Source organism: Poromitra crassiceps (assembly GCF_964638095.1).
Source record: "Poromitra crassiceps genome assembly, chromosome: 4".
In the NCBI taxonomy this organism is placed as follows: Eukaryota; Metazoa; Chordata; class Actinopteri; order Beryciformes; family Melamphaidae; genus Poromitra; species Poromitra crassiceps.
The window spans coordinates 31913799-31941555 of NC_139626.1; the positions used below are offsets into that span (position 1 = coordinate 31913799).

General features: G+C 43.6%; 1 protein-coding gene across 1 annotated transcript; it reads left to right on the forward strand.

Annotated features, from left to right (window-relative positions):
* The first annotated feature begins 869 nt into the window (after nucleotides 1–869).
* On the forward strand, nucleotides 870–27470 carry cog7 (component of oligomeric golgi complex 7). The gene is made up of 17 exons (XM_083634742.1): nucleotides 870–1349; nucleotides 5673–5821; nucleotides 6649–6765; nucleotides 7475–7643; nucleotides 9028–9110; nucleotides 9778–9900; nucleotides 10478–10676; nucleotides 10789–10916; nucleotides 11980–12134; nucleotides 13888–14004; nucleotides 14567–14632; nucleotides 14821–15007; nucleotides 17097–17237; nucleotides 17382–17465; nucleotides 20177–20291; nucleotides 22486–22629; nucleotides 24775–27470. Exons 1-17 carry the CDS (start codon nucleotides 1184–1186, stop codon nucleotides 24939–24941), a joined length of 2310 nt encoding a protein of 769 aa, XP_083490868.1. The 5' UTR covers nucleotides 870–1183; the 3' UTR covers nucleotides 24942–27470.
* Nucleotides 27471–27757: the final 287 nt, after the last annotated feature.

Consider the following 27757-nt stretch of genomic DNA (forward strand, 5'->3'; position numbering starts at 1 on the left):
CTCCAAAGTCCTTTTACTCACATAGGCACCCCCATAACTACTTAGTCCCCCTAGGTCCATGGGCAGGGACTTTGGAAGCCAGGCGGTGCATGGCGAGGACAGCAAGCACAATTACATTTTCGTTAGGAAATGTAGACATTCTAGTCTTTATTTGAAATCGGAGCGTTTTCATGGTGTTTTGAATGGGAGCGGGCAGCTATAAAATTCCTGCTCACTTGACACTGTACATACATGTCCAAAACACAAAAATTGACACCCACCCAGCCTCAAGATGACTTCCCTATGATAGATGGACTATGCCTCTACATGGATCAAGTGAGTTTGCCCTGGAACAATTGACTTTAGATTTTTAATCTTTATTTGAAATCGGAGCGTTTTCATGGTGTTCTGACTGATTGGAGCAAGCTTAATATAATAATATAGAAATAGTTAGTACTACAATACCAAAGGATATATAGATCTAAATGGAATATAACCTTTTCCATGTGTATTTTTATTCAATTTGTGTGATATAACTTCAATTTGTGTATTTTATCGAGTTTGAATGATCGCTTTTATTCTGAAAAATCCTGACCGGAAGTAAGAAATTCCTGCTCAGAAATTCCTGCTCATTTGACACTGGCTCTTCAAATCAAGCACTTAATTATTATTTTCTCCTATCTCTCTGCAAGCGCGGACAAGAACAGGCACGCTCCGTCTTTCTTCGCAGGCGGATACACCTTTTGACACATTTAAACTCCATTCTGTTACATTCTTCTGTTACTCATTAGCAGGCCATTTTATTGTCTTGGTGCTTGTTTCCGGGGAAGGTAAATACAAAGTACAAACAGGAATTTGCTGTCAACCATCCGTCGTGGTAGTAACTAACATCAAACACCTTTAGAAATTAACCTATCTCCTTGAATGCTGTGGACATTTAGAGTTAACTCTGGAGGAAGCCGTTGCCTTGTTAGAAATATATTTAGTCGTGATGATAATTTCCTTTTCCTGGGCTATTTATTTTATATTTGTCTCGAAACCTGTGTTGGGGAAAAGCTAGTTGTTTAACGTTAGCTAGCTAACTTATATATGGTCCGATGACATGGGCTGCACAACAATCTTGTCAAGAGTGTAACGTAACGTTGGCACGGAATGCTAATCAGCGGTTTGCGCTAACGTAGTTCGAAGAAGGACAGTCAGCCAGATGGATTTCTCTAAGTTCCTAGACGCTGGTTTCGATGTGAAGGACTGGGTGAACGGCGCCTTTAGAGTGGTGCAGAAGGATGCGCCGGGCAAGGCGGACACACACGCAGCCACGCTCGTCATGAAGCTGCAGCTGTTCATCCAGGAAGTCAACAATGCTATTGAGGGTCGGTATTATTTTGTTGTCTCGTAAACGTTCATCCTTTGCATACGTGTGCTGTTCTTCTCCTTGTGTGCATGACAACAATTGGAAGTTGTGCACAAATGTGTGACTGCGTCTGCTTGCGCATTGTTGTCCTTTCTGCTCTGGTTCATTTGTTCTGGGACAGATATCCAATGAATAATAATGAAAACACTCATGCCATAAATGAAATTAGTTTGCCAGCACAACTTTGGGTAACACTTTACAATAACGTACACAAATCCTATAGTAGTTACTGATAAACTAACCATTAACTAATCGCCAGTTAATCATTCGCTAATGAAAAATTTGGCATTAGTTTATCACTAGTTAATCATAGTTAATGAGTAGGTAGTCATTAGTTAATTATTAGTATCTAATTTCCTGAGTAGAGTAGTTAATCAGTACCTAATGATTACTAAATTTCAGCTCGTGAATAGAGTAGTTAATCATTACTTAATGATTCCAAATTGTCAGTGCGTGAATGTATTAGTTAATCATTAGTTAATCATTAGTTAATCTTTTTGTGTACCCTATTGTAAAGTGGTGCATCATACTCAGTAGTTTATGAATACTGAATCATTACCTGTCCATTAGTTACTCTTTTCGCACCCTAATATAAAGTGAAAGATATCCTTATCAAATAAACACTCCCTCCAGGTGAGATTCGAACCCTGAACCCCAAGATTGTTAAATTGTAAGTCTGGTTCTCTACCATCTGAGCTAACCAGCCTGTTATTTGGCAGAGCCATACTATAGGTCTGTAGAGTCAGAGACTAATGGCTCAATCCCACCACACTTAACAGCCCTGCACAGCTCGTCCCCACTCGGCTCCACTCGTCTCTACTCGATGGATGTTTTGCTTCGACCGGCGCTCGATCGGCCCCCACCCACCCCCGCCCACAGCTGGTCGTCTAAAAATAGCGACCGCATATCTGTCCTTCGGCTATAACATAACGTTACAATTAAATCCATCCACAGAACTTTTAAACTGTTTATGAAATACTGGTGCCTCTAAATGACCTACAGTGTACATGGGCAAATGTGACAATCGGCCAAGAGAATGATATCACAGGCATGCTGCGCTGTGCGGGGACGGGAGAGGCGCAACAGAGTGAAGCCTCTACCCCGCAGCCTCTCACCAGGCAAGACCGGGGCTTCCAAACACCCGCTGCGGCCTAGCGGAGCGCTGCAGCCTCCACTCAGCTACAGAGCTCCCTGAGCGAGCAGCGGACTTTTTTCTCAGACAATTGAACACCCGCCACGATTTTATTTCACCGGAGGTGAAGGCAGCGACACAAAATACTGATGGAAATATACATAACAGAAGATAAGGTAAGACCACTAAACTGGTATGCAGCCGCCAGCATTGCATTGACAGTCAGTAGACAGAGTAAACACGATTCTCTCTGACCAATCAGTAGCCATCAGAGTTTTACGTCACCATTTGGGACCTACTCGCCAGCCCGAAGTACCCCGACGAGGCAGGGACCAAAAGTAGCACGACTCGGCCACAAAACAAACCGAGCTGGGCCGGTTTTTGATGGTGGGATGAGACCAAAAGTCGAGTCGAGCGGAGCGGGACCGCGCTACTAGCTGCTGTGGAATTGGGCCATATGTATTATGTCCTATCCACATACTACTTTCTGTTCAAGTACTTATAGTTTTTAAGATATATTCCACCCAAATACTACCTTCTCTCCAAATACTTATAGTTTTAAAGGTATATTCCATCCAAATACTACTTCATGTGCAAGTACTTAGGTATGTTTCAGCCAAATACTACTTATGTCTAAGTACTTGTAAGTACTTGGACAGAAAGTAGTATTTGGGTGGAATATACCTTTCAACTATAATACTTGGTCTCAGGCTCTACATTCAATAGTATGGCTCCAACAAGCAACAGGCTGGTTTTGTATAGACCAACTTTGTATAGACCAAATCAGCGGGATGTTTACATTTACTTCCGGGTACCCCTGAGGTCCACACATTATAATGGCGGTGGACGGCACAAACTGACGTGTTGAAGACAAAAACAGACAAAGAAGACAAAAATGGTTCGTCCGTGTTGTGTTGTTGTTTAATATCATTCATAACAACACTTTCACTAACGTTAGTGGAGACCAGACTAGCTAATTTACCTGTTGGACCAGACTAGAGTAGACTTGAAGCTAAATTAAATTGACGTGGCGTCAGTAGCTCTGTCTGTACCAGGCTCTTTCTCGCCGAGAAGAGCCTGGTGACGCGAGGTTACTCTGTCTGTAACGTAAAAAAACAGCGAGTTTGACAGACAGACAAACGTTATTAGCTAGCTAACACTACATAAAACAAACACAGAAGAAAGGCTAGATACGTCGGACAAGCATGTTTACCAACCGTTTAACCATTTAAATTGAAAGTAGTCGGCAGAAAACAACGAGAGGGTTTGACAGCATTTATTTGACAACACGCACATTTAAACCTGCCGCCTTCCCCAAGTGGTACCCGGAAGTAAATTTGTTTACATGGTGACGTCACAGTGATTTGGTCTATAGCAGCTGGGCTTCTCCAAAACAACAATTTAGCTCCAAAACAAAAACAATCAGACTGAATAGAAATATCAACACAATTCTTTTTTGCAAATCAATCAGCTGTAGTAGTTAAGATTTGCACTGAATTATGGTGTCAATATAGGTCTTTTTTTGGAACTCTGAAGAACGGGTCCCCACTGACATCAGTTTTGAAGATTAAGGTAGCCCCATATGTTCCGCTGTTCCGCTGCTCCAAAACAAAAACAATCAGACTGAATAGAAATACATATCAACACAATTCTTTTTTGCAAATCAATCAGCTGTAGTAGTTAAGATTTGCACTGAATTATGGTGTCAATATAGGTCTTTTTTTGGAACTCTGAAGAACGGGTCCCCACTGACATCAGTTTTGAAGATTAAGGTAGCCCCATATGTTCCGCTGTTCCTCTCCAAAAGCGTCACATAACATTAGTATCTGAAATTGGGGGTATCAAGTGGTTAAAAACACTCCCCCACCCGTCTCCGACGTCCGATTGCAGATCCGAAGAATCTCCTTACAGAAGCCAGTAGTATGATCGGGCGTGCTAAAATGATATTCCTGCATGAAACAACCATTTACAAGCAGTCTTTTTGTGGAGGAGGAACGGAGAGGAACAGCGGAACATATGGGGCTATGAAGAAGGTTGTTATGGTGTTGTGCTTGCAACCTCCTTGTGTGTTATATGCCATGGACAAACATATTTTCAACTGGCATGAGGGTGATGAGGTAATGACAGAATTTTCATTCTTGGGTGAACTATTCCTTAAGGCTAAGAAGCCTAGCCTGGTAAACCAGCCCGTCACGTGAACTCACATTTCATTTGGTTCTCCGTGACGGTCTGGCCCCGACGCCATGGGGGGGGGGTTTAGCAGGGGCGGGAGCATGGGCGGGCGTAGTTGCCTTGACAGACAACTCCTTCAGCCAATCAGCGTCGGATCCAATCAAACCCAAATCCACTCGGGAGAATGGCAAAAACATATTTTCCGCAGAGAAACTCTGCGGTTGCGGCGATACTCCTGTACTTGTTTAATTGTTGTTATTGAGTCTATTTCTGCAATAACTGCACTTTATGGCTGTTTAAACTAGACAAACGCTGACATGACTCCTCGTGATGATCAGGCAAGGAGGCGGCCATTACTGTTTTGTTAGTGCAGTGCTAGTGGCGTTCCTGATTGGCCAACTTGCGCTGTCAATCACAGCGGAGTCGCTGATTGGCTCTTCCGTTCTGCAGCTTCTGCTTCACGCAGAACCAAATTAAATGTGAGTTCACGTGACAGGCTGGTTTATAAGAAGCCTGCATTATGACATGGAAAAAGAAACAGACGTACAGTCTTGGATGTGGAGAAAGTCTATTCTTTATTACGTTCATTTTGAATGAATACAATCATTAGATAGGGAGGGGCACCTTGTAGGCTTTGGACTGGCAAACTATTATTGTTAGAGAGTTCCGGTCGGGCTCGTGGATCCCGGAGCGGAGCAGGTCACATGATGTCATCGGTCCCATTGATGCCATCGGTGATGATGTCATCACTCTCGATAGATCCAGGAATAGTTTCCAGGGACCTGGCTGGACTCTGAGGCCCAGAGTATGCCCCCGGGGGGTGGCCATCCAGTCCCGAATCGGCATTGGCGCGGAACCTTTGTAACAATTATACTGCATGTAAACAAACCAGAGCATAAACAACCACAATAGGCCAGAAGGTAACACCATGAATATGCACAATGTTTTTGAAAGCTACTGATTTGTGTCTTTGTGTAGAGAGCAGTAACCAGGCCCTCCAAAATATGCCCAGAGTGCTGCGAGACGTGGAGGCATTGAAACAGGAGGCTTCCTTCCTCAAGGAGCAAATGGTCTTAGTCAAGGAGGACATCAGGAAGTTTGAGCAGGACACTGTGCAGTCCATGCAGGTTCGGGAGCAATTCTATATCACTAAGTTGTTGTTAACTAGCATTTGTACTGGCTGAACTGTTCTCTTGATATTTTATTTCTTGAACTCTCATGTGCCACGATTAATAGAGCCAAACCCAGTACCTTACAAATATGGAAAAGTGGAATTACTACTGTGAAAGAACTACTAGTGCACTGCAAAAAAACCTGTCTTATTTTATTTATTTATTTTGACACCACTCATTGGTCTATACATCATCTATTACGTTTTCTTATTTATTTGAATTTGTCATTTATTTCATTGTCATTGTAACAGTATGTGATGTTTTTATGTGTGGCGGTCGGGGGTAGGTGGAGACGGGTACAATTTGCCTTGTACATCATCATCACAAAATAAAAACATTTGATTACAAAACATCAACAACTAGCATGTGCGTACTCCGTAGTATGTTCAGGGTTGAGGAGAAAGGGATCAGATGCAACAGGATTACAGTAATCTAATCACATTTACTTTTTGTCGGTATTTATCTGACATGCTTAATCCAGATTGATGTACAATGAGAATGAGTGCAACAGTAGAATAAGCTTTAATTTTTAGATGGTCAGGAAAGGAGTCAGAGCCATAGTGGCCTGACACTTTATGTGGTCATAGGATAATCATGTAAGGGAGAAGTAAGATAAGGAGAAAGGTGATAATAAAACCTGTAACTATAATCCATTTCAGTCACTGAAATAAAGTACCCAGAATAAATAACTAAATAAATGGATAGATAGATAGATAGATCGATAGATAGATAGGGAATTGTTGGGCACCCCTTGTATTGTTTGTGTGGGTGCTGTCCTCCAGGTGTTGGTGGAGATAGATCAGGTGAAGAGCCGCATGCAGCTGGCAGCTGAAGCGCTACAGGAGGCCGACAAATGGAGCACACTGAGCGCAGACATCGAGGAGACCTTCAAAACACAGGTAGAAAATGACATGATATGGCGCAGAGCTTTATTTCAGCCATCTGTTTATAGCGCTTCTGGGTTATCATGAACCTTCCTTTTTGGTACTGTAGCTTCTCATCCTGGTCCACGTCCATAAAGCTTCTCAGAAATGAGTATCATTAAATGGATTGTTCAAGGCCAATCCAGCGTGGGCTCTTTTTAATGCGTGGTGCAAAAAAAGCACAATGTTGATCCTTGGTCCTGTCTTTTGACTTTCATTTTGACGCTGCCACTCCCTCTCTTAATGCATACTCTCTAGATAGAACACCACAGGAATGAGTCTGGAAGTAGCATGTTGGATCTTCAGGGAACACTTAGATGTGGGTTCTGTGGTTAACAACAGTTTATGGGAGTGGTAAGTTGTGTTCAGCAGGATAATCTTTACAAACTTGAATCACTTTTATGACTTTTGAAACTTAAATGCGTTTTTTTTTATGCGATTTTCAGGAAAACTTCAAAACACTAGTAGTACAACACCTGGGTGTGATTTTTTTTATAACATCTTATGATGGCAAGTTAACATTGTTAACAAGTTAACATTTCCTTAATATCAGTGTAGGAAAAACCAATTGGCGATCATCCCTTCTATCGCTGATATACGATCTGATCGCCAATCGGAACAAGCCTAATGTTACTGTGATTTTCTTGTGAACATGAACTCTGAATAGGCTCCCTCCTTCCCCTAGGACTTTGCGGTGATCTCCTCCAAGCTGACCAGCATGCAGAACAGCCTTGCTATGCTGGTGGACACACCAGACTACTCGGAGAAGTGTGTCCATCTGGAGGCTCTGAAGAACAGGCTGGAGGCCCTGGCCAGCCCCCAAATAGTAGCAACCTTCAATTCCTTGTCTATAGGTAAGAACCTGGGGGGAAAGTGTGTGTGTGTTCCTCAAATCTAAGTTTTTCCAACATCCATTTCTTTGTTGGCTGTAGTTCAGGTTCATGTCCCCCCTTTCCCATTATCATCTGGAAAATACACACAAGCATCTGGGACATACCGTACACACAATCTACTTAAATCTCCCTGCAGTCAGTTTGTACTTCCTGTTTCACGTTGATGTTAGATGAAAACGTACATTTGCACGCGCTGTAACAACGCACATCACCATTTGCGCCGAAGAGCTTAGATCAGGGGTCTCAAACTCATGGCCCGCTGATTAAGTTTCCAAATGTTCATGTCATTCTGGCCAATACTCCACTTCTGTTATATGTTATATCGTCTGTCCAGAAAAAAAAGTCACTTAAGCAACATCAGCCTTTCAGTCAACACAGTGGCAGAGCGGATTACTGAGCTGTCAAGTGACATTTATGATCAGTTCTAATTCTAGCTGGAGTTCCAAGGGATAGTTGAAAATTAACACTGCGTAATTTAGTAATGTGCATTGTCCCTAAAAAAAGAAAACAAAGTCCCTCAAATAAACAAATAAATTGTTAATGTAAAAAATAGATTGTCCCTCAAATAAATGAATAAATTGTTAATGTTGAGAATTCGAACGGTTGCATTTTTCTCTCTCTCTTTTTTTTTTAAATACATGAAGTGGCCCCCTTGTGACAAGACTGGGCACTCAGTGGCCCCCAGGTAATTTGAGTTTGAGACCCCTGGCTTAGATTGATAAGAAGCAAAGATAGTTTGTTCCACTTCGAGTATGTTCCACTGCAACATAATAAGCCTGCAGGAGCTGTTGTAAAAAGAAGCAGAGCATCTCCTCTTGCTTTCATTATACTCTTTGTCTGCGATAAAATGGAAGTAGTGGCCATACTGGTTCCGGTCATATCTCCATGAAAAACATAATTTTAGAAGCCAAAATATTGCTTATTGTCAACAAACCGGCCAACAGATATCATAGCTGATGGACTTTATGGAAAGAGTGTAACTTGAACTGGTTAAAAGTGACTATCGTGGCATTTTGAGCCTAGTGAACACTTAGTTAGCAAACGTAGAGGCTAACGGCTAACAGCTAGCTAACGGCAGATCCTATTTACTGTAAATATTGTATTTGTCTATGACATGTCACTCATTAGACAACATAATGTCTGATGTCATCACCTGTTTGACCAACAGCTTAGTTTTAGGACTTTGAGCCCAAAATAAGGTTATTTGTCGTCAAGACACACTGGGGAACACTGTGGCTAATCAGCAGAGCAGAGAAAAACACAGTAACACATGAAATATCTTAAAAATGACAAAATACACTGGCTTTAATGAGTGTTCATGGTTTGTTTATGGTTTCCCTTGCAGACCAAGCCAAGCTTTTTGTTAAAGTCTTCACAGAGATAGACCGCATGCCACAGCTCCTTGCATACTACTATAAGTGCCATAAGGTAGGTGCTAAGGACCTCTTTCAGACTTCAGTCAAATCATCAGTGAACATAAGATCATATTTTCATATCATTTTTCATCTGTTTGGCGTGGCTGTACACCCCTTTCCCTCTGATGATGCGGAAGTTAATTGAAAAGCTGTAGTTCCTCGAATGGCCACTAGGCGTCGGGGGCAGTAGGCATTTCCCCCCATGTTAAAATGCCTGACTTTGCAGGATTAAACATTTTTCCAGTCGGGCAAAACACGGTTTTGGTCTATATAGCTAATTTCACCTTTTCATAATAACTGTAGGGGGGGTGATTTTTTTATATAACTCGCCCGTTTGGAGTCAAATAGATGGTAGAAAAGGGGGTGATTGACAGATCGCCTGTCCAGTGATCGCGCAGCTTTCCGATCACGGACCAATAACAAGCGGAGCTGCTGCTCTGGGAAACCCCCATCTCACGTGAGCTGCGGAAGATCTCACGTGAGCTGTGGAAGGACTCAACCCTTTCCCTCCCACTCTGCTGACGAAAAATCAAGATGGTGACGGCCAACGTTTCAACTCCAAACGGGAGACCAAGATCAATGGGATAGCTCTGTCCATATGATTTAGGTCAGTGGTGTATGTATGCTCTCCTGTGTGCTTCTGAATGAATAACGGTCTGTTTTTGCGTTGGCATGTCCAGGGCCAGTTGGTGAACCTGTGGCAGGATCTCTCTCAGAGTGAGCTCGGCCTAAACCAGCAGCTGTCTGAATTCTATGACACCCTCCTCTCTACGTGGCACTCCCAGCTCCAGTGGAGCAGCCAGGTACGTGACACCCTCCTCTCTCCATGGCACTCCCAGCTCCAGTGGAGCAGCCAGGTACATGACACACTTCCAAGACAGATGGCTGTCAGCCAACCTGTGGCCCTTGGGTTCAGTGAGAAGTTCCAACAATGCTAACAAGCCGCCATTGTAGTGACATTTATGGAAACACACACACACACACACACACACACACACACGGCTTTATGGGTGTGTGTGTTTTAAACAATTATATGTTGTATTTTATGTTTCAGGTACATACACTACATATTATTAGTAGTATGAATACAGGACTGAGAAGTTGATGCACTTCCTTTACCTCTCCCTTTGCAGTAACAGATACAACACTTAACAGTAGCGATAATGTACAGTAAGCAGTGAAATAAGGGTCGGCAGCAGAGCAGTTTGTGCAAAACTGTAAAAAAAAAATACATTTCCCCCCTCCAGAAATCAAAATTTTTAGGGAATATTGTGATATTTGGGAAATATCGCGATATTCAATATTATTGAAAATCGGCCCAAGCCTGTTGTTGTTATTATTTTGAAGTTGACTTCTTGTCTATATTGTAACATCTACCAGGTGTTCAAGAACCCGTACGAGGTGGTGACTGTGTTGCTGATCCAGACTCTGGGGGCCATGGTGCCCTCTATCCCTGTGTGCCTGGGCACGGCCATTGAGCGCGCGGCCCAGGAGCAGCGGCTCGACACGCTGCTGGAGCTCCACCACACCACGTCCGCCTTCGGACACAGCCTGGAGGCCGCGATGCTTCCACACCTGGGTCTGTGCAATGCCAGCACACACCATGGCCACAACAAGGAAATTATAGAACAGTGTAGATAGTGCAAATGAGGTGAATTCACATGCTTATGTTCTGTCTGTGCTTCCTGCAGGTGAGAACAACCTGCTGAAGGTGAATGAGCTGGTCAGCGCCTTGTATGACCCATACAAGCTCTACCTGCTTCAGTACGGAGACCTGGAGCAAGCCCACCTCCTCATCCAGATCAGTGCCGTGCCTCTGGTATGACCACGCACGCACACTAGGGGTGTTACGGTACATGTATTCGTCCCGTGAGTTCCGTGAAACGACACGACGAATACGTCAAATCCAGAAGCGCCTAAACGCTGTTTGAACGCCATTGAATTTAATTGAATTAAACGCCAGAAGAAGTGGCTAAACGTTACATAACACTGACAAAGCTGTTAACTTCTAAACAAGCAACTTACATTGCGTGGGATGACAAGCAAGATGCGGCGAGGAAGAGGGGATGACTCCTTGTCATGTTCCAATAATCCATTAGATGACCAAACGTAATCATCATGGTAAACAAAACTCGCATCCGCACGTTAACAAGCTAACGGGCTAGTAACAGGCTTGCATTGTTCTTCTGCTGTTTTATTCTTCTTCTACTGAACATGTAGGTATTTTGACGTTGACTAAATAAATACTGCCGCCTAGTGGCCACTTTTAGATAGGATTCCAAATTAGTGCTTAAATCAAACACATCAATAGCAAATGCTACATAAAACAAATACAACAGGGGGAGGGGTTGGTGGGAGTATTAGGCTATTCCACACATGCGCTCTGTTTACAAACTTGTGTACAATAAAGATTTAAAGTGGGGGGAAATGCCTTTGCCCTGTCAAACAGCTGGAATACAGACATCTGAGAGGGAGGCGCACCCCACACTTTGGAAATCACTGCTCTAGAGTAAAACATTTATTCATTCCCACTTATTAGACACTATTTCTGATGGTAAAACTAGCGTAAAAAGCAGAATTCAGAAAAATTCAAAGGGAAAAAACAGAATTTGGGATTTGTTGCTTTTTCCCCCCGTTTTCGTACCGTACTCATACCGAACCGTGACCCCAAAACCGAGGTACGTACCGTACCGTGACTTTTGTGTACCGTGACACCCCTAACGCACGCACGCACACACACACACACACACACACACACACACACACACACACACACACACACTCGGTTCTCATTAAGATCTCAATATTGTTGTCTGATTCTCTTCCCATTTTCTGCCTCCTCTGTTGGCCCTCTCCATCCTCTCCTCCCTCCCTCCGTCCAGGAGCACGGGGAAGTGATGGACTGTGTGGAGGAGTTGAGCCGCTCTGTGGGGAAGCTGTTTGGCCTGGCCAGCGCTGCTGTGGACCGCTGTGTCAAACTGACGGACGGACTGGCCGTGTGTGGCCTCCTCAAAGCCCTCAAAGCCCTTTTCACCAAGTAAAAATCCTTACTCACAATCATGACCACATTTGATCATGTTCGTTTGCTTTCTTCACATATGAAAACTTGTGACTAAATATTTGCTGCCAGGGCTGTACAGTCGCACGTGCCATGAAAAAGAAAATCAGTCTGTGCGATGAATGAATTTGACGCCGTAGCACCCGTGCGACACAGTTTTGCGTGAGTGGAAAGACAAAAGGCGGAACTCACATGTTTCACACTGAAGTCATGCAGTCAGTCAGTAGAGGTGATGCGCTTCGTCAGATGGCCTCTAGTTCCCCCGGCCGGGCGGGGCTTGAGCAGTTACGGTGGCGTTATTATGGATCCCACATCCCTTGCGGGCAAAACACGCCCTGCGCCCGCCTACGCAGCATTCAAGTGCCAGGATTGGCCAGGAGCGAGCCAATACGCCGCAGTGTTCATTTTGGAAAGCTCAGGCTCACACACAGCGCAAATCTCCCACACTCTGCATCCACACGTTTTGACCTTTTATACAGGGCGAGTCTCATTTAGAGTGATGCTCTCTTTCCCTTTTATACAGGGCGAGTCTCATTCAGAGTGATGCTCTCTTTCCCTTTTATACAGGGCGAGTCTCATTCAGAGTGATGCTCTTTCCCTTTTATACAGGGCGAGTCTCATTCAGAGTGATGCTCTCTTTTATAGAGGGCGAGTCTCATTCAGAGTGATGCTCTCTTTACCTTTTATACAGGGCGAGTCTCATTCAGAGTGATGCTCTCTTCTTTTATACAGGGCAAGTCTCATTCAGAGTGATGCTTTCTTTTTAAGGAGCCTCCTGATCACATTCACACACACATTCACACCTGGAAGCTGACCAGTACAACCACAGTCTGATCTGCTTGCCACTGAGCAGCTCCACTGCGGTTGGGGTTAAGATTGCTCAAGGGCACCTCTGTGGTGGTAATGAGGGAGGGATTCATGAAAATAAATCAAAACCACAGCCTATAGGTAGACTATGGAGCATATTAGGCTATTTCTTGCAGCTTTTACACTAACATTTATAAAATAATGATGGAGTTAAATAAAACAATTATGAAACTTGAAGTTGACCACTGCATTTGCAGGTATCGGCTATATTTAATAAATAAATAAAAAATCAGCGTCCTTGTTAACAGACGAGACCGATCACACCAGCCACACGCCACGCCACGCGGAAGCGACGCTGCAGCGATAGTTTCAGCTTCTGTTCTATTTTTCAAGCGTGCAGCGCGCTGCACTCGAGCAGCCCGGCATGAAGTCAATGCAAGTTGTGAGTGGGAGCAGGACACCGCCGGGCAAAACAGAGCGAGGTGTGGACAAAACAGAGATCTGGTGTGAATGACAAGGCTCCTGCTCAAAGCTTCCGTGAACCACTGCTTCAGCGCTGCTTCTGAGATGCCTATGGTGTGAACCAGGGCTTACTCATCAGAAGTATTTGCCTGCACAGGGGTTAAAGTGGGATTTGGCAGGTGATTTTATTTTGAAAAGAAGATGCACATGCATTTCACTTCCTACCACTCTCCAAACAATGCACTGTAATTGTCTTTGCTTTCAGCTAGGTTGAATTCAAATTAGCCTGACATGGGTTGAAAGTTCACAGGCTGGGGTACATCACCCAAATCACATTATTAATGTTGCTGTTACAATGTTACAATGTGTTAGCTCAAATGCTAACCGTTTCCTAACCTTGGTATTTTGTTATTGTTTTGTATTTGTTTTATGTAGCCAGCCTTACCATTGTGTCTTGTTCTAGATATGTGTCTGACTTCTCCACAACACTGCAGTCCATCAGGAAGAAGTGTAAACTGGAGGACACGCCTAGTTCATCTGTTTTCCAAGAGGATTGGACAGCCTTCCAGAACTCTGTCAGGTGACTGTGTGTTATATTTGAGATACAGTGAGGGGAATAGGATTTTAACATTGTCTCACTCATTGCATTACGATCGATTGTTTATAGTCTTTTGACATTCAAACTCTCACGACTGGATTGCCCTTTATGATGAGTATTACAGTCAGTGTAGGAATTTAGCCAGGGGCAAAGGGCAAAAATGCCCCCAAGAAATCTCAGAATGCCCCTAAAAACCATGATCCAGGGGCAAAAATTGCCCCCAAGATTTCTATAATTTTCTTTTCATTCAATTCATTTAATTTAATTTCCATCTCTAATACACACTCAACACCTGCAAGCTGGTTGCCAGAAGATGACGAAGAACATATTCACACAAACAGTGCGCTGTTGTCCACACTACGCTTTAGCAACTTCATGCAGTAAATACTTTTTTCAAGTGCCCCCAAAATTGTGTAAATGCCCCCATTTCTTAGACCGTGGGGGCAAAATCTGCCCCCAAAATATTCTTTTAATTTCCTACACTGATTACAGTATGCAAGATGTGGCCCATGGTCTAAGCCAGTGTTTACGTTTTGTTTCACAGGATCATCGCCACTTGTGGAGAGTTACTTAGACAATGTGGAGCCTTTGAGCAGCAGCTATCCAACAAGTAAGATAGCTTGTATACTTTGTCTTACAATTGGGATTGTCTAGAGTAAACGTTCGTTGTCCGCCTTGATCTTCGACCTGTTTGGCTGAAAGTGATATAACGTGTGCAAGTGCATTTAGAGCGGCGAGTCACATTCTCAAACTTGAACAAATGCATGCCTTTCCTGTGATCCACCATGCCTCCCATAGGATCCTGGCCACGGCAGGTAAGTATCTGTCGGAGTCGTACAGCCCACGCAGCCTGGCAGGTATCCAGGAGGCCAGCTCTACAGAGAGGAAGAGCGCCACCAAGAACCCCTGGCAGGAGTACAACTACCTTCAGAGGGGCAACATGGCTGAATACAACAGCCTGATGGAAGTGCTGTATTGCCTAAAGGTATGGAGCAGGGGTTGATGTGTTTGCAGAAAAGGCAGTCTTAACTCTACATGGAGGAAATCCTTAGCCGGGGGAAACTGACCAATCTGCACGCTCATGTTTCATTTGCTCTGGCAGATGCGTCTGGCCCCCCTCCCATTCTGCGTCTGGCCCTCCTCCCATTCCAATAGATTTCCACCCGGCCTGAAAACTTGCCGGCCAATCACAAGCGTTTGATACGATGACGACAGAGGAGCACAATTTCTGAGGCATATTTGTGCATACCAATCATACCAATGGTGAGCGACTAAAATATAGAACAGTTTTTTTAAACAGCCGACTACCAAGTACTCACCTTTAAACCGTTATCATGACGTTAACGGGAGGGCTTTCGGTATGGCAGAGCGTCGGCGCAGGACTGTGTATCACCAGGCATGTATAGTTAGAGGACATGACAACATTTGATCACATGACTCTTCATTTGCATTTCACCTCAGACAAGACAGGACGCTGCTTTCAAGTCTGAAATGTACCTGGATTTGCGAGAAAGATGAACAACATTTCAGCTTTTCGCCAACTATGGCGCTGCTAGATGATGTCACTAGGTTGACTGTTGACAGTACAGTAGTAAGGATTTTGAACGTTTTGATGAATCAAAACAACCACAATCCAGGTCGGAAACACAACAGCATATGCTGTGAGCCTGTTAGAATTCAAAACCCTTATTACCAGGGTATCCGCGGGGTGTTGAAAAGTCTTGAAAGTTGGGAATTCAATTTAGGGAAAATCAAGACCCTTGAAAAGTATTGAATTTCAATACTTTTTTCAGAAAAGTCTTAATAAAATTTCAAATTCAAGACCCTTTAAATGTGTTTAAATGTGTTATTTTTCGATGTGAACATGTCCAAAGATTTTGATAAAAGTTTACGTGAATTAATTAATTTTGATCCTCACAACAGCGCACATGTTTTGTTTATCAAGTCATTCTCTGCCTCCCCACCGCTCCCCACAGTATCAGCTTGAGAGAAAGTGCCTGGGTCGCTTGACAGAGTGCATTTACGCGGCCCCTCCCCCCGGCTACACGAGCAATCAGTGTAGCTGTGAGTGATCATCACTGACTGATTGCCAAGAAGTCATCAACTGTTTACAACCGCGCGTAGGCTATTGTTGCAATTCAACATGATAATGGCTGCTGAACGAGAAGAACCCGAGAACCCCCAGAACTTTTCCCCTGTCGAAAAATACAAATATAATATTGTGGGAATATTTTGGGTAAAAGCACAGATGGCCAGGGAGGATTAAACATGCGGGAACGCCATCCTTATTTGCCAAATTCATTTACTACTACCGACACCTATCATGTACTCGAATACTCTATTCCAGGCCTATTCAACTGGCAGCCCGTGGGCCGAATCAGAATAACTTTATTGATCCCCGAGGGGGAATTGGGACATGCTACAGCTGCTCGTACTCTCGGCTCCCAGACGTTTGATAGAGACTGAGAACTGAGTCTACTCGTACTCGGGTACACCAATCAAGTCACACCGGCCCACGGACCAGTTCTGGGGGGGAAGGAAGAAAAAATCTATCCTTCTCTCCCCTCTCTGTCTCTCTCTCTCTCTCTCTATCTCCCTCCTCAATCTCCTCTCTCTCTCTCGATGACACGGAGGCTTCATCAGCAGATAAAATCAAGTCCCGTTTCCGTTTTTCATATGTGGATTGATTTTGATGTGTAACAATTTTTTAGTTTCTGAAAAGAAAATAGAAAAATCAAAATGGACCATGAGGCCGTGATTATGCTGCTTTTGCATTGTAGTCAAATCAACAAATGTAAGATGTGGCGCTGATGATAATAGCTCAGCGAAATGTCCGGCCCACGGGCCCTTAGCTTTCTGATAATGTGGCCCCCTGAACAATATAGTTGAATAGCCCTGCTCTACTCTACTGTATTGTACAGTTTTTACCGATTTATATTCAATCCTCTCTTTTTTTTGGGAACTGAATTTTGGAACACCTGCATGGGTCAGTTACTGTAGCATGTTTTCAAGTGGCTTCATGTTGTCAAACTCCAGCTGCTTTTCTGCATCATAACGTTGCCATTGTTTTGCAGGAGAAGGGCACAGGCAACTCCAGCCTGTTAGCTGAGCCCAGGACGGCTTTGACCAGACTCAACCAACAGGCCAATCAGCTGGCCTTCGACTCTGTCTTCCTGCAGATCAAACATCAGCTCTGCCTCGTCTCCAAGATGGAGGTGAGACAGTGTCAACTTTCTGCATTATTTCATTTTAAATAGTCATGACTTGAGTGCATTGCTGTGTGTGTGTGTGTGCGTGCGTGACATGTCTAATTTAATCTCACTTCAACTGTTTCAACCATGCGCCGTGTTTGTGTGCAGAGTCGAGAGGCAGGTGGTTTTGGAGAGAGTTACACCGAGGACTTGCCTACTTTCAGCCTGTCGCCGCAAGAATACATCACAAATGTAAGTCAGACTTGAATATAGGTCATAACACTGACAAAAAAATGATCTACGGTATATTCCTAAATCATAATCAACGTTATGTGGTGTGAATCACCACAGAGGCCACAACACAACACAACACAACACTTATCCCCTAAGATGAAATCAAAGTCATGTTCTTATCGTGCATATTCACACTAGTACTATAAATGTGATCGCTCCCAGACAGCGGACGTACATTATGTCTCTGTATGGAGTTGCATGACTTTTTGTCTTTTTGTCTTCCCTTCACAGATAGGACAGTACATCATGTCTTTGTCTGTCTGTCTTCCCTTCACAGATAGGACAGTACATCATGTCTTTGTCTGTCTGTCTTCCCTTCACAGATAGGACAGTACATCATGTCTGTCTGTCTGTCTGTCTGTCTGTCTGTCTGTCTTTCCTTCACAGATAGGGCAGTACATGATGTCTCTGTCTGTCTTCCCTTCACAGATAGGGCAGTACATGATGTCTCTGTCTGTCTTCCCTTCACAGATAGGGCAGTACATGATGTCTCTGTCTTTCCTTCACAGATAGGGCAGTACATGATGTCTCTGTCTGTCTTTCCTTCACAGATAGGGCAGTACATTATGTATCTGTCTTTCCTTCACAGATAGGGCAGTACATTATGTCTCTGTCTTTCCTTCACAGATAGGGCAGTACATTATGTCTCTGTCTTTCCTTCACAGATAGGGCAGTACATTATGTCTCTGTCTTTCCTTCACAGATAGGGCAGTACACGATGTCTCTGTCTGTCTTTCCTTCACAGATAGGGCAGTACATTATGTCTCTGTCTTTCCTTCACAGATAGGGCAGTACATTATGTCTCTGTCTTTCCTTCACAGATAGGGCAGTACATGATGTCTCTGTCTTTCCTTCACAGATAGGGCAGTACATTATGTCTCTGTCTTTCCTTCACAGATAGGGCAGTACATCATGTCTCTGTCTTTCCTTCACAGATAGGGCAGTACATCATGTCTCTGTCTTTCCTTCACAGATAGGGCAGTACATCATGTCTCTGTCTTTCCTTCACAGATAGGGCAGTACATGATGTCTCTGTCTGTCTTTCCTTCACAGATAGGGCAGTACATTATGTCTCTGTCTTTCCTTCACAGATAGGGCAGTACATTATGTCTCTGTCTTTCCTTCACAGATGGGGCAGTACATCATGTCTCTGTCTTTCCTTCACAGATAGGGCAGTACATTATGTCTCTGTCTTTCCTTCACAGATAGGGCAGTACATTATGTCTCTGTCTTTCCTTCACAGATAGGGCAGTACATTATGTCTCTGTCTTTCCTTCACATATAGGGCAGTACATCGTGTCTCTGTATTTCCTTCACAGATAGGGCAGTACATCATGTCTCTGTCTTTCCTTCACAGATAGGGCAGTACATCATGTCTCTGTCTTTCCTTCACAGATAGGGCAGTACATGATGTCTCTGTCTGTCTTTCCTTCACAGATAGGGCAGTACATGATGTCTCTGTCTGTCTTTCCTTCACAGATAGGGCAGTACATCGTGTCTCTGTCTTTCCTTCACAGATAGGGCAGTACATCATGTCTCTGTCTTTCCTTCACAGATAGGGCAGTACATTATGTCTCTGTCTTTCCTTCACAGATAGGGCAGTACATTATGTCTCTGTCTTTCCTTCACAGATAGGGCAGTACATTATGTCTCTGTCTTTCCTTCACATATAGGGCAGTACATCGTGTCTCTGTATTTCCTTCACAGATAGGGCAGTACATCATGTCTCTGTCTTTCCTTCACAGATAGGGCAGTACATGATGTCTCTGTCTGTCTTTCCTTCACAGATAGGGCAGTACATTATGTCTCTGTCTTTCCTTCACAGATAGGGCAGTACATTATGTCTCTGTCTTTCCTTCACAGATAGGGCAGTACATCGTGTCTCTGTCTTTCCTTCACAGATAGGGCAGTACATCATGTCTCTGTCTTTCCTTCACAGATAGGGCAGTACATCATGTCTCTGTCTTTCCTTCACAGATAGGGCAGTACATTATGTCTCTGTCTTTCCTTCACAGATAGGGCAGTACATCATGTCTCTGTCTTTCCTTCACAGATAGGGCAGTACATTATGTCTCTGTCTTTCCTTCACAGATAGGGCAGTACATTATGTCTCTGTCTTTCCTTCACAGATAGGGCAGTACATTATGTCTCTGTCTTTCCTTCACAGATAGGGCAGTACATGATGTCTCTGTCTTTCCTTCACAGATAGGGCAGTACATGATGTCTCTGTCTTTCCTTCACAGATAGGGCAGTACATCGTGTCTCTGTCTTTCCTTCACAGATAGGGCAGTACATCATGTCTCTGTATTTCCTTCACAGATAGGGCAGTACATCGTGTCTCTGTCTGTCTTTCCTTCCCAGATAGGGCAGTACATCATGTCTCTGTATTTCCTTCACAGATAGGGCAGTACATTATGTCTCTGTCTTTCCTTCACAGATAGGGCAGTACATCATGTCTCTGTATTTCCTTCACAGATAGGGCAGTACATCATGTCTCTGTCTTTCCTTCACAGATAGGGCAGTACATCATGTCTCTGTCTTTCCTTCACAGATAGGGCAGTACATCATGTCTCTGTCTTTCCTTCACAGATAGGGCAGTACATTATGTCTCTGTCTTTCCTTCACAGATAGGGCAGTACATCATGTCTCTGTCTGTCTTTCCTTCACAGATAGGGCAGTACATCATGTCTCTGCCCCTCCACTTAGAACCCTTTGTGACACAGGAGGACCCGTCACTAGAGTTGGCCCTGCATGCTGGAAAGCTGCCCTTCCCTCCAGAGCAAGGTGACCGCTCCTCTGCAATCCATCACTCCACATGTTCCTGTCTAGGGTTCATAGCCAGTACACTCCTTCTTTTCTTTCCTAGAACCCTTTTTCCTATTTTCTTTGATCTCTGAATATTGATATGACTGCTACGATGCATACTTACACTAAGACAAATTCTTCATATGTAATATTGCATATTGTGGCAATAAAAGTGATTCGGATTCTTCTGTGCTTCTGTTTTTAACCGTTATGCCTCTTCAATTTCACGTTTACTCTTTTTCACTCGTGCGTCCGTCCGTCAATCCTGCGTGATTTCTATTCACACATAGGATAAGCAATAACCATGCCCTGTGGCGCCGGGATTGGCCAGGAGCATTGAAGCTTGGGACTAAAGCACCTGGGTTTTTTCATCTTTTAAAATAAAGATGTTTAAAAAACTATTGCTTGTTACATTTTCAGTGCAGTACCTTTTCTCTGGGTAAGAATTGAGCTTGAAATTAACGATATCGTCGCTGTCGTTCCAGGACCTTGAATTTCCAAAACAGCAACTTTTCAGGAAGTTAAAAAAACCTGTTTGCTCTTAAAATACTGAACCAAACGTCGTCAAAGTTGGCACATGTCTTAATTATAGTTAGTTTCCCGCTGAATGTGTCATTAATTTATTAATATCTTACCTGGATAAGCTCAAATGATGTTGTTTATATTATCAGTCCGACTTGGAAGCACTTTCTCCCGGCCAGTCAAGCGGGAGAGAGTCGCATGCTCATGCACGAGCCCCAAGCTCCAGGCCGCGGGGGCGCGCGCAGGAGCAACAGCATTGCCCCTCGCCTCTCATGTCCGAGGCGGGGGCTTTCGCATGGGGTGAGAAATAGTCTGACATAACGTAGCGTTAACGTTACTTTATTCTCGTCAGAAAACACGATTTGCATGTTAAAACAAGTTTGCAGCCTAGGAATAACTGGAAAACATTTGATTGATATATTAACGTCAGAGGAAGCCAGGATTAGTCAAAACGATATGAGAAATACACAGCACGTCTGCCGTGTGACTTTTCCGGGTTCATTGTCCTGCGTGGGGGGGTACAGACGGAGGTAGGGGACGAATTTCGAGCTACACACGTACAGTAACAGCTACACACTTACAGCCCCACATTTACAGTAACAGCTACACACGTACAGTAACAGCTACACACTTACAGCCCCACATTTACAGTAACAGCTACACACGTACAGTAACAGCTACACACGTACAGTAACAGCTACACACTTACAGTAACAGCTACACACTTAGAGTAACAGCTACACTTACAGTAACAGCTACACACTTACAGTAACAGCTACACACTTAGAGTAACAGCTACACTTACAGTAACAGCTACACATTTACAGTAACAGCTACACACGTACAGTAACAGCTACACACGTACAGTAACAGCTACACACTTACAGTAACAGCTACACACTTACAATAACAGCTACACTTACAGTAACAGCTACACACTTAAAGTAACAGCTACACACTTACAGCCCCTCATTTACAGTAACAGCTACACACGTACAGTAACAGCTACACACGTACAGTAACAGCTACACACTTACAGTAACAGCTACACACTTAGAGTAACAGCTACACTTACAGTAACAGCTACACACTTACAGTAACAGCTACACACTTAGAGTAACAGCTACACTTACAGTAACAGCTACACATTTACAGTAACAGCTACACACGTACAGTAACAGCTACACACGTACAGTAACAGCTACACACTTACAGTAACAGCTACACACTTACAATAACAGCTACACTTACAGTAACAGCTACACACTTACAGTAACAGCTACACACTTACAGTAACAGCTACACACTTACAGTAACAGTTACACACTTACAGTAACAGCTACACGCGTACAGTAACAGCTACACTTACAGTAACAGTTACACACTTACAGTAACAGCTACACACTTACAGTAACAGTTACACACTTACAGTAACAGCTACACGCGTACAGTAACAGCTACACTTACAGTAACAGTTACACACTTACAGTAACAGTTACACACTTACAGCCCCACACTTACAGTAACAGTTCCCCCCATCTTGCGCTTGTCTGTCCTCATCATCTCTCCGTCCTCCTAACATCGCTGACTGTTCCTTTTATGTCCTGTGAACCGTCCCCACGTTTATAACATCATGGCTGTCCTCTCTCAGGTGACGACCTTCCTGAGCTGGACAACACGGCCGACTACTGGCTGGGCTCCATTGCCCGGGCAACCATGCAGACTTACTGCGATGCCATCCTGCTCATCCCCCAACTCGGCACCCACTCCACCAAACAGCTGGCCACAGATATTGGTAACTGGGCTGTCGTCTCTCAGACAGACAGAGACATGTTAAGTTAATGGGCTCTGTTTTCAGAACCGTATCGCAACATCTAAACGCACGGCGCAAGGTGCATTTGGGGGAATGTCCCAGTCCAATTTGCTAGTTAGGAGACTCACTATCTGAACGCAAAGCTGGCACACGGTCCCAAAGAGGTTGTACTAAGTGCTTTAATTATTCATAGATCTGTTCTGGGCATAACATGAACTCAACCAATCAGTGTCATCTGCCATTCCCTTTAAGACCCAGGTGCGCTTGGAACTTGACACATTGCTATTTAAAGTCGAGTTTAAATGAAAAAATGACTTTCTTTCTATTTTAGATCACATCCCTGGCTATTCAGTGCACCTATTTAATAATGTATGTGAAAAAAGAATCACAAAAATCTAAATTGTTTAGTTTTTCAAGTTTTTTCACATCAAAAGTTCATTTTTCAGGATTTCATTCATAACTGTAATTTACAGTATGCTGATGTCATTCAGTACTATCAAATTTCTACCCCATTTCAACCAATCATATCACGACATGACAGATGTCAATCAATCTTCATTCTGAGGAGAAAACTCTGAGCAGGCAAGATGGCTGCCTATTGCCTGTACCCTGGGCAGACTTTTCTAGCCCATAAATGTTAATATACTTGGCCAATAAGTATGTAACATAGAAAATAAAACAAACGGTAATGTCTTCATTTAATGTAGAATGCAAAGACATGTAACTGACTCGTTAACTCGCATTCCAGGAGTAACGTTATTTACGGCGGCTCTTTACCGCAGCTAGTCGACGCTCCAAGCCGGCAGGCAGCATTCTGCCTCGGCTTGGAAACGGTAGTGTGCACAGAGGCAGCCAGTTGCCAGGTTCTCTGCGGATCCCACTCATGTAGGGGCAGAGCACGATGAATCTCACTCAATTTGGGGCAGAACATGCCATACAAGCCCCAGGATTGGGCTTGTACGTCAACTCCAGTCCCCAGAACGGTCCAATCAAATCATCCACATGCTATGTCCCGCCTCTCTGCACTGTTTCAGTGAGAGCAATGTTTGTTTCCAGTCTGATACAGTACGTTACCGACCCTCTCTGAGACCCGTTTCATGTCGTCTTTAAATGGCAGAATACTGATGTCTGGCAGTACCAGAACCTCCCGTCACAGGAACAGCTTGTACCCAACTGCCAACCGCCTCTTCAATGAGACCCAAAAGCCGCCACAAATCAGGACTTTGTCGCTCCCTCCCCCCTGAGCAAACTGGCTCTGTAACAACCGGGGTCCACCCATGGACATTATCCCACGGACACTATCCTACCCCCTCCCCCATTAAAGTGGGGTCCGGAGACCCCCAGTGGTCCTTGAGGGGGTTGCAGGGGGTCCACGGCAAAAAGGGGAATCATTAATTTTCACTATAATTCCATCCATAAGTAACACAATGACAGAATGTATGACTATTTTGGTCATTGGTTTCATACACTTTCTGGAATAAAACATCTAAAAGCAAAAGTCTTATCAAATGGAGGTCCCTGGTCTAATTTGTGTCAGTTTAGGGGTCCTTGATGTGAAAATGTTTGAGAACCACTGACTTAAAGGACTTTACCTGACATTTTACATGGACATTATCCATAATTAATATATTCCCTGTCTACAAACACGAGGTTCGCAGGTTCGAGCCCCCGTGTTACCTCCGGCTTGGTCAGATGTCCATACAGGCACAATTGGCCATGTCTGCAGGTGGGAAGCCGGATTATGGGTACTGTGTGTCCTGGGCGCTGCACTAGTGCCTCCTCTGGTTGGTCAGCGTGCCTGTGTTCACCTGTCAGCACCATAATGGCTGTTGTGCTAGCATCTTCACTGAGGAAAAGATATTGCAAGTTGTTAAAGGAAACGGTTGCAGAGTTCTGTTGTTGACAGATTTGGAAAATGTAATCCTATTGCGACTGGTTACTGTATGTGACACTTCATCTAGAAAACAGCAGAGGGCCAGTTGGCTTTGACATGTGACAGAATATGTCAAACAGTGAGTTTTTCATATTGCTATTGGGTTGTTTCTTACATATATAATGCCATTGTTATGTAGTCACTGAAAGGTCATGACTGTCTTGATGTTAGATACGCTCTCCTTTGCTCCACAGACTATCTGAGCAATGTGATGGATGCTCTTGGCCTGCAGCCGTCGCGCGCCCTGCAGCAGATCCTCACCCTGCTGAGAGCCAAGCCAGACGACTATAGACAGACGGCCAAGCTGCTGCCACGCCGCCTGGCCTCCACCATCGCTGCCCTGCGGGGTATCGACTACTGACAGCAAGGGAGAGGGAGCCGGTCGCTGGAGGTATCGCTACACAGTGGCTCTCAAAGCACGCCGATCTGCTGGGAACCTTCAGGCATTCTTGGCCAGTTCCCCAGGGTTTCTTTCCCCAGCAAAGTGTCTGATGCACAGTCTGATTTCACTTTGACTTTGTTTAGATGTTACAGTACCTTCAAATGTTTGAGTGACCATTCCCACTTGGGGCTTACTAGCTCTGGTAACATTAGGACCATCCTGTACCAACAGGTATGGATTTAGGAGGTTTTGAGAAGCTCCTAGCAGAATCAAAGAGGTTCAGACTTGATCACAGTTTAGTCCAGAACCAAGTGACAGTTTAAATAATGACTCATCTTTGATGATGCCCTGAAGTCGAGCCAAAAGGGAAACCGTGTCTTGACTATATGCTACCAGTCAAACGTTTGGACACACCTGATTGAATTAACTGTTTTTAATTATTGTAAAGCCATTTTGATCTACATGTAAAGGCTCATGCTTCAATGCTTGAGCGCCCCCCCCCCCCCCCCCTCTCTCTCTCTCATGGACAAATATAAATAGTGAAGTTGATGCGGCCTATGTATGTATGTCCACAGCCTTAATACTTGAAAGAATCTAAAATATAAGATAGTTTGATTTGTTTATCACTCTTTTGGTTACTGCATAATTCCATTTGTGCTATTTTACAAATAATCCAAAGAGGTTCATAGTGTCTATACTTTACTTAGATCGTTAGATTTTCTTCTATATCAGACACAGGTTTTTGTTCCTACCTGACATGTTTCGACGGCAATACTTCCGTCTTCATCAGAGGTGTCACTAGATGGTGTGTGACGTGTCTTAAACAGCTGAGCACCTGGAGCAGCGTTCTCAAACGGCGAAATGACAGCGGGGGGCGTGGTCGTCCTGTCAAATCTGACAGGACGATCACGCCTCTAAACAACATCAGCTGTTTAAGACACGTCACACAACATCTAGTGACACCTCTGATGAAGACGGAAGTATTGCCGTCGAAACATGTCAGGTAGGAATGAAAACCTGTGTGTGTCTGATATAGAAGAAAATCTAACAATCTAGGTGCTATTTTACAGTTTTGATGTCTTATTCTAATTTCTAAAATGTGAAAAATAGTAAAAAAAAATAAAAAATCACTATATGTGTCCAAACTGTTGACGGGTAGTGTACAGCTTGAGTCTCTCAGCATTCAAACACTCATAGATTGTTGAGGCAACCAAACCAGAAGAACCAAAATGTAAGTCAGGGGATGGGATGTGTGAGTGGTTTTGAAATCTATGATCCATAGCTCCATTATTAAAAAATGTTGTCATATTAATAGGATTAATCATCTATAATATCAATTAGACTGAATAATCATCGTTATATGGAAATATTTCCGAATGGCGCTGTATCGGGTTTTCTCTTAGTTAAGCTGCACATTCAGTAATTGAGTTTAAGTTAAAGATGTGAAGGTGGTCTCTTAGCCTGGGTAAACCCAGCCCCCAGTGACCTGCTCTCAGACAGACCCTGCTCACTATAGTGAGCAGGTCTGAGAGCAGGTCACGTGGGGGCTGGATTTACCCAGGCTAGTGGTCTCTCTCACCTGCTCTGTCTCTCTCACTGTAGTAAAAAGATGGTCTGTATTTGGAAATGTTCACATGCAATAGCTGGAACATCTGTTAATAGAGGACCGCAGGGATGATGTATTTTTGTAGGCTTAACCAGAAATCGCTGCCATGTTTGTTCTGGGGTGGGATGGGGGGGTGGATATGGGATTTTAGAATGGGTATTTCGGTTAAATGCATGAAATAAGGTATTTTACAGGTTAACAAAAAGTTTCTGGGAGTGGAAATTTGTGTTCAGCAGGATAATCTTCACAAACGAGGACCACTTTTATGACTTTTGAAACGTTTTCTGAAATTTGCATTAAAACCCCCCATTCACGCTTCAAAAGTCTTAAAAGTGGTCCACGTTTGTGAAGATTATCCTGCTAAACACAAATTACCACTCCCATAAACTGTTGTTAACCACAGACCTTATTTCATGCATTTAACCAAAATACCCATTCACGTTTCCCCTTACGGACCGAAGTGCTACTTGCGGACTCATTCATGCGCTACTCTATCAACTATATACGGTAGCCTACTTCAGCACTACAGGATACTGTACCAATGTCTTATTTTCTAATTGTATTGTTTATTTACTAGATGAGATTCTCGGTCGAATGACTTTGTAATGTAATCAATCTAATTTAATAAATACCTGGCCTTTGATCTCAAATACTGTTCTCATCGTGTGTGTGTGTGTGAGAGAGAGATCTAGAATGTACAGTATTAATGCTTCCATTTCGATTACTATTTGTGTTGTGAATTCCTCACGGTACAGAGACTCTGGATTATATTGTACACTACTGTCTTAAGTACGTACGTCAATTAATACCATGCAGAGATGTGGACGTGATTTGGACTCTTGAGTCACTGTTTTGATGACATGTAATTTGAGTTGACAGAAAATAAACAACTTGAGACTCGACTTGGAAATTAAAGACTCGTGACTTGACTTGAGACATATGATGACTTAAATGACTTGTTTGTGTTCATTTTTCAGTTTAAATTAAATTGATTTGATTTGATTTGATTAAACCATATGCAATACATAATAAGACAAAATGCTGCAGTGTCAGGGATAAAACGAAAAAGTCCAGGACTTATTTCCATCGTTGTCCCTGTTGTGTTGAGTGTCCCCTGTGGAGACGGGCATCTGGTAAAGTGCAATACAAGTGATGAATACAACATTAAAAATGGGTTAGGGTTAAAATG